The 12,719-nt window shown below is 31.0% G+C and overlaps 1 protein-coding gene across 1 annotated transcript in view; it reads left to right on the forward strand.

Moving 5' to 3' along the window:
* Positions 1 to 12,444, forward strand: part of LOC112597250 (activating transcription factor 3) — a 28,210-nt gene extending 15,766 nt beyond the window's left edge. Inside the window, exons 2-4 of the mRNA XM_025343224.1 lie at positions 5,575 to 6,301; positions 7,522 to 7,629; positions 11,491 to 12,444. Of these exons, the coding sequence (XP_025199009.1) occupies positions 5,708 to 6,301; positions 7,522 to 7,629; positions 11,491 to 12,015 (1,227 nt within the window). The 5' untranslated portion in view covers positions 5,575 to 5,707 and the 3' untranslated portion in view covers positions 12,016 to 12,444. The remainder of the gene's footprint in view (positions 1 to 5,574; positions 6,302 to 7,521; positions 7,630 to 11,490) is intronic.
* Positions 12,445 to 12,719: the final 275 nt, after the last annotated feature.

The following is a 12,719-nucleotide window of genomic DNA, read 5'->3' on the forward strand; positions in this document are numbered from 1 at the left end:
ATAATACACCGTGCGTTTTGTGCAACTTGATGAGACGTTTGGATCGTCTGAAAGTCGAATGGTTGCCAAGGTTGTTCGGGCTCGCGGACAAGGAAAAACATCATAAAAATAACCGTGGCTTTAATATTATCTGAGACTGTTCGCCGGAAAAAATAAGTTTGTGTGTACGTATTGGACCACGCGCGCAATACACAAATTGTTATTATTTATTACAATAACCGTCAAAGTCTAACATACGGTAATATCGAGGGCGTTTATTTCATGATAGGTTTAGCATAGAATATTATAGAATAAATGGTCTCGATAAGTAACAATAGCCTATTTCTTTATTCTAATGATTTCGTGCTAAGAATTAACACTGAACGCTTTTTTCACGGTTACCATAATATATTAACAATAATATAGGTAAATAGCTACATCATTTATAGCTCGTGTGTGTTTGGACACAAAACAAATTAATTATTAAACGACCGTTTAACGATACTACACCCAGTCAAATTAGAATTCTGAAGAAAAAAGTTAATTATACATAAATAATATCCTCACTAATTTTTGCTCACTACATTCTAATATATTAATACTAATAATATGTCCAGTATACGCGATACGTAGGTGCGCGTCAATCGACGAATCGAGTTTTTTTTATTATTGAATTAATAACAAAAATAAATTTTATAATTTACCTAATTGATATAGTTTTGTAGATGCAGGCTGTGTATAAATGCATTACTTTTAATCATTATGTTTAAAGAAATAAAACAATCATAAATGCATTGCGTTATGCGTGGTAACCAAAAATGTTATATTATTTCCGGTTTTAACAATAACATATTACCCCTGGTCTGTGAAATTAAAAAAAAATGAAATAAGTATTTATATACATGTTACACGAGCGTATTATACCATTTTAATTTTAAACTTTTGCATTTTGCTATCATATAAAATATAGTAAAAGTCTATCTATATGCACATAATATATCACAATACGATGATCATGTATTTTCGAAAGACAGTTTTCAATAGTATACTACACATTGTTTAGTTTAATGTATAGATAAATAGTATTAATGATAATCGCTTGGATAGGTGTACAATGTCGTTATTAATTCTTTGTTTTTTATTATTATTTATTACCATGATGTTAATAATCATAAATAATTTCTGAGCTCCCACATAAATCGCTTTGATGAAACACTGCAATATTCATTTAAGTAATATTTAGCTTAAATTATTTATGAACTTCACTCAATGACTGTGATCACGTGTGGTTTTATAAATTGTATCAAAGTCAATCGGTGTTTTTACAACGTAAATGTTGTAAGAATGAAAAAAAAAAACAATTCAACAATATATTCCGATATTAATTTAGTATCGTTTGACGAGTTAATTCAGAATTGAGTGCAAATATTTTTATGGTCAATGAGCTTTGTGTTTGTATCGACTGACGATTAAACATGAATGTTAATTCATTTAGATATGGGTATGTATACGTATATATACAAATATGTGTTAAAACTAACACATAAACACACACCCACTATTATAGCACTAGACACACAAATTATATACAATTGATGATGAGCATTTACCCATATCGAGGCCATGGTTTCACATTAATCCTACTTATCATCTCAGGAAACTGCACCTAATAGAAAGAAAGTGATTAATAATTCACCTACTACGATAACACGTTTACGATCAAACGAATCTTGTATTTTAAAGTAAAAAACGCGAGCCCATTAGATTTTTCTTTATAATTAATAATATACGGTCAAAAATTATTAGGTACCTATCGTAATCATTTAAATATACGAATAAATAAACATGGAGCACGCTTTATGATTTCGCGCACACAGAACATTATAATAATTTATTGAATTCGACAATCACGTTCGTGCGTGTTTGTGTACAAAATAACATTGCTTATAGTTTAAAATATTGAATTAATATTAATTTAGATAGTTATATTTTACAATATATCATTTAGTTTACTATATGTTTTGTTGTTTCGAATTTATATAGCTATATAGGTCAACGATTAAAATGTTTAACGTGTGTTAAAATAATTTATAGCAAATATGAAATCATTTTTCTTATATACAATTTAACAAATATACAGTCAAGAACATTTTAATTTCAATATTTAATTAAAATAGGCATTATTTGAGTACATGCATATTGCATTTATATACCTTATTCACAAAGTAATAAAATTGCTTTAATAGTGTGCATATCTAACGATTTGTGGTTATTGATCGAATACACATTGATATGTATAGGTACATCTATCATCTCACAGGTCACGATATCCACATAATTACATGCAAAATAAACTTTAACAGCAATGAGTGACTCACGCCTCAAAATAATTTAAGTGACTCTTTTAGGTCTTGTAGACACGGTGAGAAATTAATTTATTAATCATTTTAAATTAATAAGTTAGTTAATTAAATCATGTTTGATATACTAAGTACGTTGGGTCTGTCATTCACACATTTACAGTGTGTACATATATAGGTATCAAATATGATTAGCTTATAGTTTTCGCATATCACGTATAAAAGAAACAAACAGCCGATTGGCATTCCAAATAGATTGGTACCACACCTCATTATTATGTCATAAACGTACATAATAATATATCAGTAGAAATTCTATGCTTTTTATTTCATATTTTAGTTTTGGAATTCCCAACAAACAAGCAATATAGCTGTGTAAAGTAGTATATGATTCCCACGTCATACGATAGTCGTAGATAGTATTTTTTTTTATTTTTTTTACCATGAGTTTTTCTCTCTAGAAATTATTGAATGTTCAAATATTATTGTATACATTTCCTTATGTATACCGTATAAGTATTTAATTTTAGAGTGTGGATACACACCAACACATTGCAGTTTGGAAAGTTAAAAGTTTTTACAATCAACTAAATATTTAGGTATAACATAATAATAAAATAGTAAAATATGTATAGAAAACGATAAAAAAAATAGGTATTATTATATAAGAAATGTATATATTATAAAAAGATCAATAAAATTACATCTACTCGCATATGTGTATAATCGAATATATTCACATATTTTGTATGTTAACTCGTACTTGTAACAATATACTAATATACTAATAAACCTCGTGAATAATAATTTTTTTATTTTGTTCTGCATATTCATTACTTAATTTATGCGAAATAAAAACCTGTCACCTTTACCGTGAAATTTAATACTGCTGGCAAAATATTGTAGAGTATGGTTGTATGTCAACTACCATAACATTATGTTGTACAATATTGTACACATAACTTGGCTTTGATCCTAAAAAAAAAAAAAAAAATAGAAAAAATAACGTACTATGACGACTAGTTAGTTCTGCGACGACATCTTCCTATATTTTTCAGTTCGTCTCGTCTTCCGGTATAGTATTTCGCACAGCGCGTGGGCGTTAATCCCAGATCGACGGCGTGGCGACTAATTTACAGTAGAAAACCATACATCATCTACGTTTATGTGAAACGATGAGGATCCAAAAAACAAACGATTTTTGAGAATATACTTTATAACTTTTTCTTTTATCTTATACTTTCGTTCGCACGTTCTCATCAGAGCGTACATAATTATGTTTCATGAAAATTAAGAAGTTTAAACATTAGGAAAATTATTATTTTAACCTCTAATACATTTCCTTTATTATCTATATATTATTTACGATTATAAACGATGCTATAAATTTTGTAGGTAAACACAAAATATGTATTTTTATGCTAGACCAAAATCATTCCAAATCAACACTTATGATTTCCTATTGCGAAAATAAATATTTTACACATCATTTCGGCTCTAACTAAACGAACATTTTTAATTTTGTAAGTTTGGTTCAATACGTTAAGTACTTAAACTTATTCATAGAAGTTTATAGTTTACTCAATGAGTTGACGTATAAAAAGTTTAGCAATGTACCATACACATCATTTGCTGTTTAATTTCATTTAATTTTAATTCATCTTTTTAACCTGTTAAGAAACATTTTATTATACTATTTACGTACATTATCAACTTATTTTGTCGTATGCATGTATTATATTTATACAAAAAATGTATAGCTATACCTATAATGTATGTATACAATTTAATGCATACTCCGATAATTTTATTATGTTTTATCGTAAGATTTTTTTTTAATGCACGTGTGCAGTAGTCCGGTATTTGTACGGCTGTTTGAAAACTTATCAGGTTTAATCTAGCGAAAAAAAAAATAATGTAGGTATATTTCAATACTATAATCTTACTCATTTTTACCGGTAGAAGTTGATAAATATTCGCAATTTAGCATCATGTTATGTTTAAAGTATAATAATTACTTACGTCATGATTTAATTTCATAAAGAGTATATTAAAGTATTTAATTTTATATTTATTTTGTTTTGATGTTTTTAATGCATAAATAGTGTATATACCTACTGCCAATTTCAAATACGATATTATAATCATAATATTATTTATGCATAAAATATTAAATGATGATAGTAGACATTTAGATAAAGTCATAACATTAATAAAATTCGTACTATCAAAATCTACAAAGTTTACGTATGGAAATGTCATTATATCTATTTCGCATAATATTGTTAAATATTCGTATATTGTAGGTGGTAGAATAAGATTTTCGTTTTTTATCAATAAAAATAAAATAAACCGACAAATATCTCACAATATAAATTCATAAATATGGTAATTTTTTTATAGTTGTCGCGCTATATATTAACTATAGCATTAAAAATTTATTCAGTTGTTAATTACTATACGAAGCTTGAAGTATAAAATAATTTGTGATTTGTCCATAGATCACTAAGAAAGAAAACTTATTCATTTTTAAGTATTTATATATTTTTATTTTTGTTATAGAATTAATAGGGATAGCTGTTGAACAAAAAAAAAAACGTATTAATATGAATATTTAATTAAAATGACTGTTTAGTGCATAAACTTATTTTAACGAAGAAAAAATTGTTATTATAGATCGGTTTGTGTATAAAACTACATTCAAGAAAACTATACCGATCATGTGATGTTTCCATTTGGAAAAAAATCTTCCAGAGAATATGTTCTGATGTATAGTAAGACAGTAGGTGTTAACCTAATCTAACCACATCATGGCATCATTGAGTAGGTTACTGCAATAGACTTGTTAAATTTTAATTCAACTATAAATTATAGCTTACAAAAAATGATAATAAGCGGAGAAATAATGTTCGACTATAAATTTGTAAGAGTTTTTTATATCATATTTATATTACTTTTAGTAGAGCTATTGTATTTAATATTGGAATATAATAAATTAGATAAAAATAAAAATTGCTAGTCCTATTAGTAATACGGTATGTTAGGCAAAAACAAGTTGAAACAATATAAAATGCTAAAATTTAATTTATCTTAAATAATCCAAAAATAATATATGCCTACAAAATTTGATATATTTTAAAATAATGATCGATCACTGTAAAAATAATTAATTGTAACATAAAATATTATAATATAATTGATAAGTATTAATAAAATATTGGTTTCAATTTTTCAGGATCATACCAAGCATACCAGTCACCCTGCTATATAAATAGGATACTACCCGCATTCCTTTGTTATTATCACCACTATCTATAAACGCCGTACAGCGTTATTAAGCACTGTATTTGTTTACTATTTTCGCTATCATGTCTTACTCGGTTACCGGAAGCAGTGGTGGCGGTCCAGCTGCAGTCGCTGCGTTACAACCACATAGCTGTTCGATCCCGAATACGCCCGATGTGATAAACTCGATCATGTCCTTGATGGTGGACCCATTCCAAAATTTTTCCAGTACCGGGTCACACGCGTCAGAAGATTCATCCGGTTCTATGTGTTCCCCTGTATCAACGTGCTCTCCTGTGTCAACGTGCTCTCCCGTGTCAACGTGCTCTCCCGTATCAACGTGTTTCCCCGTGTCGACGTGTTCCCCGGTATCACCGACGTCCAAAACGCAGAATTTCTGCACTAGTCTTAAGATCAAGGAGGAACTCAAGATGGCCATCCAATCCAAACAGAAGAACGCAGTGATGGCGACAGTGACATCGATGTGCCCCGGCAGAAATCCGGTGGAGACCAGCGAACCGAACATTTCCGGTTCGTGTGGAATGATCATTGCGGCGACAGCATCGGCTGGTTTGGCAGCATCGTCACCGGGCGGTGGACATGCGAGAAAGAGGCGGATCGATGAGGTGTCACATGGCGACGACGACGGAGATGATGTATCATCGCATGGCGAAGGAGTAAGCGTTCAATTATCAATATAAATGATATGGTTATTGTCTTAGAACATCCCGATTCATTATAATAATACATATTTTAATAACACACCTACTGTTCAGAATGATTGTTATAAGACGAGGTGTAGCAATTGGCTCAGATAACACTTTTTGGCGCGCAAAATGTAATACTTAACTTAATGTCTAAATTAATAAATTATTGTAAAAAAAAATTTGTTGTTTATTACATTAATCGCATTCTACACGCACGAGTCAAAATTGTAAGCAGTATATTGCAGTATATTCATGCGCACGCGCGCGATATCGCGACCGGTCTTTATAGTATTTTTTTCCGTCCATCGACCTTTTTCTTCGGCACATATCGCGTTCTTATAGATATGATAACGCTGCCACGTCACTTTCGAATGTACGCCTACGATAAATACCCAAAGAATGCAATTGACGCGTGTGCTTGTGTGACGATGGATAATAATGATAATAATAGTAAATATAATTATGGTTTTCGTCTATGTTTAACATACAAGTCACATGCATCTGATGCAGTGACTATTATTTTGGGCCACAGTCTCAAAACCGTTTAATAATCCGTACAGTGTTACGGTATATGTTCGATTATAATGTTATAATATAAATATAGGTGCATCGTATTATACGTCACACAAACTTAAATTATAATCGCAACATTCAGATTCGATCCGTCACTATACGTACACTCGGTGAAAATAGCTATATTGTCAGGGACCGTCCTGTGTTGAAGTGTAGTATATTGATGTGGCCATGACCTCCTCTCTCTTCTCATTAAATATATTTCTATATACTCAAAAAATTAACCAATAATATGTGATATTTTTTATAATTAAAAACATTTGTGTGATATATAAATTAATGGCCCATCCTAGATGATCGCTTTGAATCCGTACTGAATATATACCTACGTATTATACACTAACATTATTATACATTGTTAATTATCATCAATAAAAAGTTTACGATAATTCTTTCTCGTGCTAATATAATGTATGTAATTTATCGGTATATAATAAATACAATAATATATTATGATTATGAACTATAACTATAATAGAAACTCTAAGATATGAACGGGCTCCTCGGGTGCACGCGTCGTGTAAACGTGTGATAAAGTTACGCGTGGCGTGCCATAAGTGTGTTTAGTCTGCGTTGTAAATATGATAACGATTTTTTTTTTATATGTGTATGTACAGCTCACGGCCGAAGATGAAGAACGGAGGAAGCGGCGGCGGGAACGCAACAAATTTGCGGCGACCAAGTGTCGGTTGAAAAAACGCGAAAAGACTACGAATCTGATGCAAGTGAGTACCTGTAGGTACCTATACACTTTGCGTACAATATTATTACAATAAGTACACGATGAATGCGTAAAAAATAATATTTTTGACGGGATATTTCTTATTACATTGACCCTGTTATTATTGTATCGTCTAATCTGCGTTGGGTCGTAAAGATCGTGGCTCGTCGCCAGGTCCATTGTTTCACAAGCAGCCAGCTGTAGTTGTAACTAGTAGTAGAAGTTATAGTAACAGCTGTACTGGTAGCCGTGTATTTATGTGTATGTGTATGTGTGTGTGTGTGTGCGTGTGTGTGTGCGTGTGTGAAAATTTATGTCGCCTTACGGTCACAAATCCTGGTGTGTATCGGTCGTGTATTTCGTATACGCGCTGTACGCCTACATGAATGTCGCCGAATCGCGAGAGAAAGAGAGAGATAGAGACCTGGTCGGAAATAGAATCTCTTCAGATTGCTGCAGTTGTATTACATTATATACAACACACATGGTATATATATATACAATATACATATACATATATAATATATGTATTGTTTTGTACACTCGTGATTATAATATGTCACGTGAAACTACGATCTCGATAAGGCTAGAGAAGGATCTTGTGTGAAAAGTCGCGTGTACAGTATTAAATATATATTATTATAGATGCACATAGCGAGTGTACCTCCTATACTTGCGATGTATACACATATTATCGATATTGTGTGTGCGTGGATAAGAAAGGGGCAACCAATGCATCGCCGGAAACCATCAGTTATATTATGTTCGAGGAGAAGACAAATCGACTGACTTTAAAACGAATAAACTATAGTATTATGATACATGTACTTACTTATAATAAAGTTTTTTTATCGTCTATATCAAATGATTATATTATGAACGTAGGCAATCTCTCTGACTCGTCTCATCGTTTTTATCTGTAGTCGACCGTTTATTATGTATTACACAATAACAACAACAATACGTAATAGATATATAATATGTTTGATATTTTGACTAAATATTATTAGGTACCTACCTATCATTATCATTATCGTCGTTGTCATAATACATGCATCGCACATGCACTGAAAACGTCAGGCATTCATCTTTATCTGTTCTGAAAACTGTTCGATTACTGTGTTCAAAAAAAAAAAAAACCTTGCACATCGTCAGGCATAGTATACACGCATATAAGAGTGTAGTCAGTTTGTGTACAAATATAGTATAATATAACAGCGCGGTGACGTGTGAAACACGACACTACACACGGAAGTGGGTTACAATTTAATCGTAGTCCGATTTTTACATATTTACGTGTTTAGGTACGTATACCTTAACTCGAACGTCGTCACGTCTGCAAACGTTCGATTTGTGTACTGAAGTATTCATTTTGTTTTTTTTTTTTTATTACATTATCCTTCGCCAAACTGTGACTGTAGATTATTAGCTATTGGCTTTTAATATCTTTTCTTTAGGATATTACTCCACACGGGTTCCAAAGAAATAATAAAATTTATTTAAATATTCTGTGAAGTACCTATAAAAGTAAACATACCTTCTATAATATTATACTCATAACTATTCCGAGAGTTTTGATACACACGTGGCGGTCACCTTACGCATGATGCATGAACCATTCGACAACGTACAATAAAAAACATACCTACTCCTTAGATAATGACGTTTTTCCCTGCAATCGCAATTTAAATATTTGTCGTCGGTTTATTTGAATTGTGATATTTTCATTTTCAAACGTTCGGTTAGAAAATTTATTTGCTGTAGAATAATATTTGGTTGTCGCGGTGCAGGCTTGCGTGAAACAAATTTTTTTCATTTAAAAAGTTCGTGGACGTCAGAATACCATGTGACTTATGTTATCTAACGACCTCATGGCTAGGAGATAATGTAATTTTTTTCTCAGAAAAACGTTCTCTTGATAAAACTGGTATATCGGAGTTCGTTAAACCTCTAATAAAATCACGCAAATTTACTAAACCTGTTTAGCCTAGTAATAACATTAGAATAAACATATTATTATTATGTAACGACTAACGTCCGATGAAAATAAATATTCAGTTACAAATTATTATAATTTGATAAACGACATTTTATTTTATCAACTTTTGATATATACTTTGATGGGTATGTACTCCGAATACACTATTTATAATATTTCATTTTCCTGCGATCGCATACTTTAATGTTAAAAATACATAAAACGTTTTGACTAAAATGAATGTTTATGTAATAAATTTATGGTGTTGCTATAACGTTTAAATATCTATATTAGTGAACTAAACATATTTCGTTTCAGGGCTAATATGATAAGAGAACTTAAAAAATGTTAGAAATACTTATTGAGTATTGACGTGTATTATTGTTCATTATTATCTATTACTTATTATTTTAATATAAAAAAAAATTTACTGGGCAATCGTTATTCATTCGTCAAATAGATTTCAGATTTTTTTAATAATTTTTAATCAACTAGCAAGAATTTTAGTACGTCAATACACAAAACATATTTACATATTTTTTTTCGAGTTTCACCTCCTTCAACTATGAGAAGTTCGTTTATATGACCCTGACTGAAAAGTGTAACAGCATATTTATCTATTAAACCGTCTAATAACTCTAATATGATATGTCTCGTGCTCCTATAAATGGCTGTAACAGACAAACAGTTTTCGATTGAGCAATTATATACCTGACGAAACTGAAAACAGCCTCCTGCGTTATAATATACGTACAACGAAAGCAATGTCGAATAAGAGTCGGTCACTTTTTTAGGATTGAAACAATACAGACAAGGTCAAGAATCGTTGTGCACGTCTCAAAATTCACTATATTCATTCCGACTGTACTCCCGTTGCAATACATGTGTAGCCTTCAAAATGTTGGATATAATTATCGTTTCAAATATTCTTTGAAATTCAACTAAGGATCTTCGGACGCACTAGTATAATACTATATTCTCAAATTAGTATTACTAGCGGATATGTGACTACGCGAATAATTGTGTTTAGAATGTTTGGATTGACTTGGATTGGGACACTTTCTTTGAGAAAACGCAGTTAGTTTTAAAATATATACTTCAAAACCCAATCATATACCGTCTGGTATAATGATATAATTCATATAATAGCCTGTAGACTGTATCATGAAAATTAAAATCGAGGGAATTTAAACACGTTTACAATGGAGTCATTAATAATAATATTAATATTTTACGGTTCGTGGTGTATAAATAGCAGTTATAACAAAATCTTAACATTGGAGATCGTTATAATATTACGTATATTATACTAAACACAAAAAAAATAAATAAATAATTAATACTAAAACTATGGTTGCTACACATTTTCCATAGGTCTATACAAAATATTAAAAATATATTCTTCTCATCATATTTATTTTTATTTCGTTAAATATTTTCTCAATACCTTATCTTAAAGTTTATCGTGATCTTTTGAACATAGTATAATATGTAATGTTACATAATATATATACCTGCTATAAAATAGGTTTTGCAATGTTCTACTCGCCTATACCAATACTTACCTATTATTAGATAGGAAATTTTGATTGAAGAATCAATAATTTGCTTACCAAATCACAATTCAAGGTATGAAATGTATACATATTGATCCGCGAATGGAACAGTAGTGAAAATAACCGATGTTTTAATAATATGGTGCATATTATTTTTTTTATAGTAATTTTGCAGTTTTAAGATAAAATTATTATCGGAAACTACGATTTTTCACAAAGTGTTTCCAAAGCTATATTACATGCAATTTTGGTATTTTAAAACCGTAGCACGTGTTTACATAATAAGTATAATTTGTCTATAACTCATCACGACTATTGTATACGTTCACAGGAATCGAACGTGTTGGAGACGAAAAACTACGACCTCAAATCACAGATCCAAGAGCTGGAGACGCAGCGAAACGAACTGATGAAGATGCTCTCGGCGCACCCTTGTGCGAAAAGGCTCTCCCACCAACATCAACAGCAACAACACCACCAGCATCAATCACAACACCAGCAACAGCTACAAGAGCAGTATACGGTGGAATCATATGCAAACGGCCCTTATCGTCATCACGGCCGCGTAGCCGTTGACCCACCGGTACTTAAAGACACCATGTTCAACGGCGGCAGTAGTTACGTCTCGGTTCCATCGGTGGCCAACCAACCTGCTGACGTGTATCACCGGCCGACCACTACGACGGCCGCGTCCATGGCCACTGGCCACTATCCGATTGTTGGCGTCGGGGGTGTTGGTAACGTTTACACGTCTTGCGTGGACGAATTGTTCGATTACAACAAAGAATTGATTTCCGGCGGAGGTGGAGGACCTCCCGACTTAAGTCATCAGTACTACGACCACGGTATATGTTGATATTATATGTGTATACCTACCGTTGATTTTTTTTTCACGCCCACCAACCAAAGTCCGATTTTTAAACATCGAAATATTATTATGTTAGTTTTTTACGGTTGATTTAATAAAATAAAAAAAACATGTATACATTACACGCGTATGCAATGAAACAAAGTCTTCGATATTATGTGATAGTGTTATAATACTTTAACGCTGCCACCACCTTCCCGAGCGTGTGATAGATTCGGACGAAACATTTTTACACCGATAATATATATTACTTTATTATTATTTTACTGTTATTAATATTCTTATTTTATTTTTATTATTATTGATTACGTGTAATAGTTACCTAGATAAAATATATATGTGATTACATGGAATTATAAAGTGCTAACATACGTATATTATATTATATGTGCGTAGGAGTAAATATACTATATTTTTATAATCATAATTATATATTATAAACAATTATTAACTATTGAAAATAAGTGGTGGTATTATTTATATTTTTGCGGACTTTGCACCTTTCCGTTTCGATATGATTTAAGTACACGCGTAATATTATTATATTAGGTATATTCTTATATATTCTTATTATATAATATTATAAATTCCAGCATCGATCACTATTATAAATTAATAGTAGTTGAATGCAACCAAAGAGTTAATAAATATATGATCGTTATATTTTGTATTATTGGGTATGATATTTTCTA

Source organism: Melanaphis sacchari, unplaced genomic scaffold (genome assembly GCF_002803265.2).
Source record: "Melanaphis sacchari strain LSU unplaced genomic scaffold, SCAv2.0 Contig0_pilon_pilon, whole genome shotgun sequence".
Lineage (NCBI taxonomy): Eukaryota > Metazoa > Arthropoda > Insecta > Hemiptera > Aphididae > Melanaphis > Melanaphis sacchari.